The following is a 3,710-nucleotide window of genomic DNA, read 5'->3' as shown; positions in this document are numbered from 1 at the left end:
CAGTCAGACATTAAGTGAAAATTTTAAAATAAAATAAAAAAGAAAAAACATTTTAGCGCCAAAGACCACGTACACATTTTAATTTCGGCTTTAATGCTGAAACAAACTCACTTTATGAGGACCATCAGTCAGTTTGACAGTGTGTTTAAGAATGATGGGAGAACAGTTTCAGAATGTGATAAACACTTAAAGTGTGTGTGTGTGTGTGTGTGTGTGTGTGTGTGTGTGTGTGTTTATCAAATCAAGTATCTAATCAGAGTATAAACAGAACACTGAAAAGGTGAAACTTTGAATCAACTTTTAAAAAATGTTACACCTAAATATAAGTTTGTCCTCAAAGTAAACATATAATATGTTGAAATCTTAAATTATATATTTACTTTGAGAGAAACTAATGAATGTCACTGTAACAAATCAAGAGTATTTTTTCTAAGTTGGTCCAAGTTTCACTACTTTCAGTGAATACGGCTATTAAAATTAATCAGCCTCTTTTTACCAGCTAAAATTCTAATTTAATTATATGATTGTAAGTAGCTAGTTTAATTTGTCATGGATTTAGTTTGTTTCCAGGAGGCCACATTGCATTATGGTAATGAAATGAATGAAATATCTCCTTTATGTCGTGTGAAAACCAGATCACTGAGATTTGAGCGGTTTTATTTGGTTCATTTTCAGATCTTAAGTGTCACAGACTGACATTGAGAAGACTTTTGAATTGTAACCACTCACACTTTAACATTTTCAACAAATGTTTTAGGTATTCTGAATAATAAATCACTTTGACACTTTCTTTAAAATAACATTTATTTCCAGCATATTCATACAGTGTGACAGCACAAAAGGAATCGACTTGTTTCAGCACTTTGTCACAAAATATCTGAGCAGCTGACTAATGGATAACTGAAAGTCAAATATAGCGCCTCATATTAATGCATCACACAGGCAGACGGAGATGAGAACAAGTAACAGATTATGGAGAAGACTGAAATAAACTTAAGGCAAAAAAAGGGATGGGTGATCATTAGTTCAAATTTTACAAGTGGACATTCTTAATGGGATTAAAATCCCTAAAACACATGTTACCTATAATAATTTAACTGTGTGGTGCGTAATGTGAGAAATTTTCACTTTTGTGATTTTTTTCAATTTCGTTTTGCTGGGCAGACAATACACTTAAAGTTGCAAAATAAAATATTGGTCATATCCATAACGGAAATCCTAACAGAAATGTATTTGTTTGATTTTGCGCATTATAATTTCGACTCGGTTTTATTTCATTCGTGCAAAGGCCTAACGTGGAATCAGGTGGAATGTGGAACGCCTACGTTACTGAGAACAATACAAATGTGAGGTGTTTGTTTTTACCCAATCTTTTACCCTCTTTCGGAAAGTCTGAGTACAAGCAGATAATTTTATTATTTACAGGAGCCCGGAGCCAAAACCGACAGCACAGATTTTCGCCAGAACATTCAACACTTGAGTCTACAGACAGCCGAGCGGGCCGCCTCACTGTTTGTCCGGCGTGTTGTTGACTAGAGGTCCGTACAGGCCGCCGTAGCTCTGCTCCTTGTGTAACACCGTCCTGTCCCTGATCAGGTCGCTGAAGGCGTAGTCCATGGGGGGCCGGAAGCCCAGCGTGGGCATCAGCCCCGTGGTGGAGTATGGCGTCATGAAGGCCAGGCCCCGGCTGTGCGCGGAGTATGCCAGCCGCAGCGGGTTCAGTCCCAGGTGCGTGCCCAGCGGGTAGGTGCTCGGGTCTGCGCCGAAGTGCGGAGCGTTGGGCTGAAGAGGAGAGAAGGCGGAGCGGTTACTGAGCGTCATGGCACCAGGCAGCATGGGCCGAGCCTGGGCGGTTGTGGACACGGCGGCGGGCGGAGGCTGCTGTGCGCTCTGGAGCACACGCTCAGGCGTCCACGTCTCGTCGGGCCCGGCCTTGGCGGGAGCCTGCGCGCCGCCATTGTTGAGGATCTGCTCGATGGCCTGGACCACATCCTTCCCGCAGCCCTGCAGCACGAGCTCCAGCACGCTGCGCTTGTGGCTCGGGAACACGCGCGTCAGGATGTCGATGGCGTTCATGTGCCGCGAGGCCGCGGAGGACGGGGAGGGCTCCTGCTCGTCTTTGTCGGTCTCAGAACCGGAATCAGACCCCAGCGAGCTGACGGACCGAGGAGTGTCCTCTCCGTCCTTTAAGGGCTTGGACACCGGAGAGCCGATGAAGGACTCGCTGTCCCCGTTTTCGGACCCCGAGCCTCCGTGACGCCCGTCTGGAGAGGAGATGATTTGCGCCGGGTCAGCTTCGGCGGACGCCGGTTTCCCGACAGTCTGCTGAGGCGTGGCGGAACCAGAGAGCTGGTTCTTTGGAAACAGTTCATACTTCTGGATGCTCGAATCTGTTGACAGAATCAGACACTAAAATTAAACTAAAGCGCAAAAGAGCGGATCGGCCAGCGCCTCCACTCATTACTGCGTAAACCACATTATATTAAAATAACATAAATCACTGCTCACCTGAGTTGCTTTCGCTGTTGAGGGAACTGAACACCTCGTAGTTCGGACGCGGCGGTATGATGCCGTTGGCGGCGGCTAGTGCGAGTCCTTCCGCAGTGCCGTAGAGCAATTGCAGTTCTCGGGCTTCGTTCTCCTCCTGCGCCTGCTGCCTGCGCAGCGCCACCTGCGCAGCCATGACCCGCTGCCTCTCTGCGATCAGCGTGCATTTGGCGCACATGCAGTCCTTCCAGCGGCAGTAGCGCTTGTGGCCCTTCAGTGCGGACACCACGCCGTGGTTCCTGCAGCGGGCACACTTCGGGGTGCGCGGGTACTTGTCTGCCGCACGCAGCAGGAGCGGAGGCCCGCGCAACAGGTTTCCGGCCATGGACACCGGGATCGAAGCCGCGGCCGCCGCGGCTGCCGCTGCGCTCGGGTGGACTTGAGATGCGGAGGAAGCTGCTGGGAGTTCCGGTCTGAGATCCATTCCCCGGTCCCTCACTGCTAAACTTTATCTCAGAAGACGGCGCTGCGCTAATAGATCTGTTAGAGATTAAAAATGTAACGTCGCTCTTCCGCACGCGTTCAGCGGTTCATCTCCGCGCAACAGGTGACGTCGGACAGATGTTGACGCATTCAAACTGGGCTCGAAACTCTAACGGAAAGCGTCCGGTGAGTCTGTCAATCGAATCCAAACGTTGCGGGAGCGATCATTCCTCCCCGTGAAGGAACGAAAAGTGTCCAGGAGGAGCTGAGCTTGAGACACTAACTTCTTCCAGAGATTGTCAGTGGATACAGATCTCTCTCTCTCTCTCTCTCTATTGTTGCTCCTACGTTTTCATTAGACAAATTTGACAACAATGTGGCGCCTGTCATTGGCCAAAGAAGGAAGCAGCGATCTGATTGGTTTGCCTCCTTTTTTTCCCAACTGTGTCCACCTGACTTCTTTTTCCAAATATCAAGTGTTAAGAATCTGAAGGGAGTTCCCAGAAAGAGCAAATCGATTTCCAACAAAATCATTAATTGTATTTTAAACCGTGCTGGCCTAATTCATAAGTCAAAAAAAAAAAAAAAAAATCAAGGACAGTGGAAGTTAAATACTCCAAGAGGACAAACGTTTCATCATTTCCAACATGAACAAATATTCTGTATCATTTGGCGACGTGTCCGCGTGCGTCCTGGTGCCACTTACAACCTTGTTTTAAATTTCGTGTCAAAAATAATGA

The 3,710-nt window shown here is 47.3% G+C and overlaps 1 protein-coding gene across 2 annotated transcripts; it reads right to left on the bottom strand.

Annotated features, from left to right (window-relative positions):
* Window positions 1-782: 782 nt before the first annotated feature.
* dmrta2 (DMRT-like family A2) lies at window positions 783-3,503 on the bottom strand. Of its 2 annotated transcripts, none has more exons than XM_034179715.1 (2): window positions 2,518-3,503; window positions 783-2,390 (listed from the first exon to the last, which is right to left on the bottom strand). In XM_034179715.1, the coding sequence occupies exons 1-2, from the start codon at window positions 2,969-2,971 to the stop codon at window positions 1,507-1,509; spliced, it is 1,338 nt and encodes a 445-aa protein (XP_034035606.1). In that variant the 5' UTR covers window positions 2,972-3,503; the 3' UTR covers window positions 783-1,506. The 2 variants fall into 2 exon arrangements, with proteins under 2 accessions (XP_034035606.1, XP_034035604.1); XM_034179713.1 differs by having other exon boundaries at window positions 2,509-3,501.
* Window positions 3,504-3,710: the final 207 nt, after the last annotated feature.

The sequence above is a fragment of the Thalassophryne amazonica genome, chromosome 10 (genome assembly GCF_902500255.1).
Source record: "Thalassophryne amazonica chromosome 10, fThaAma1.1, whole genome shotgun sequence".
NCBI classification, from domain to species: domain Eukaryota; kingdom Metazoa; phylum Chordata; class Actinopteri; order Batrachoidiformes; family Batrachoididae; genus Thalassophryne; species Thalassophryne amazonica.
Note: the sequence above shows the minus strand (reverse complement) of the source record. Positions and strands in the feature narration are given on the sequence as shown.

Coding starts and splice junctions, on each gene's coding strand:
- dmrta2 (XM_034179713.1), bottom strand. CDS start 2,971: ATGGATCTCAGACCGGAACTCCCAGCAGCTTCCTCCGCATCTCAAGTC. Junction 2,391..2,508: donor CAACAGCGAAAGCAACTCAG/GTGAGCAGTGAT, acceptor TTCTGTCAACAG/ATTCGAGCATCCAGAAGTAT.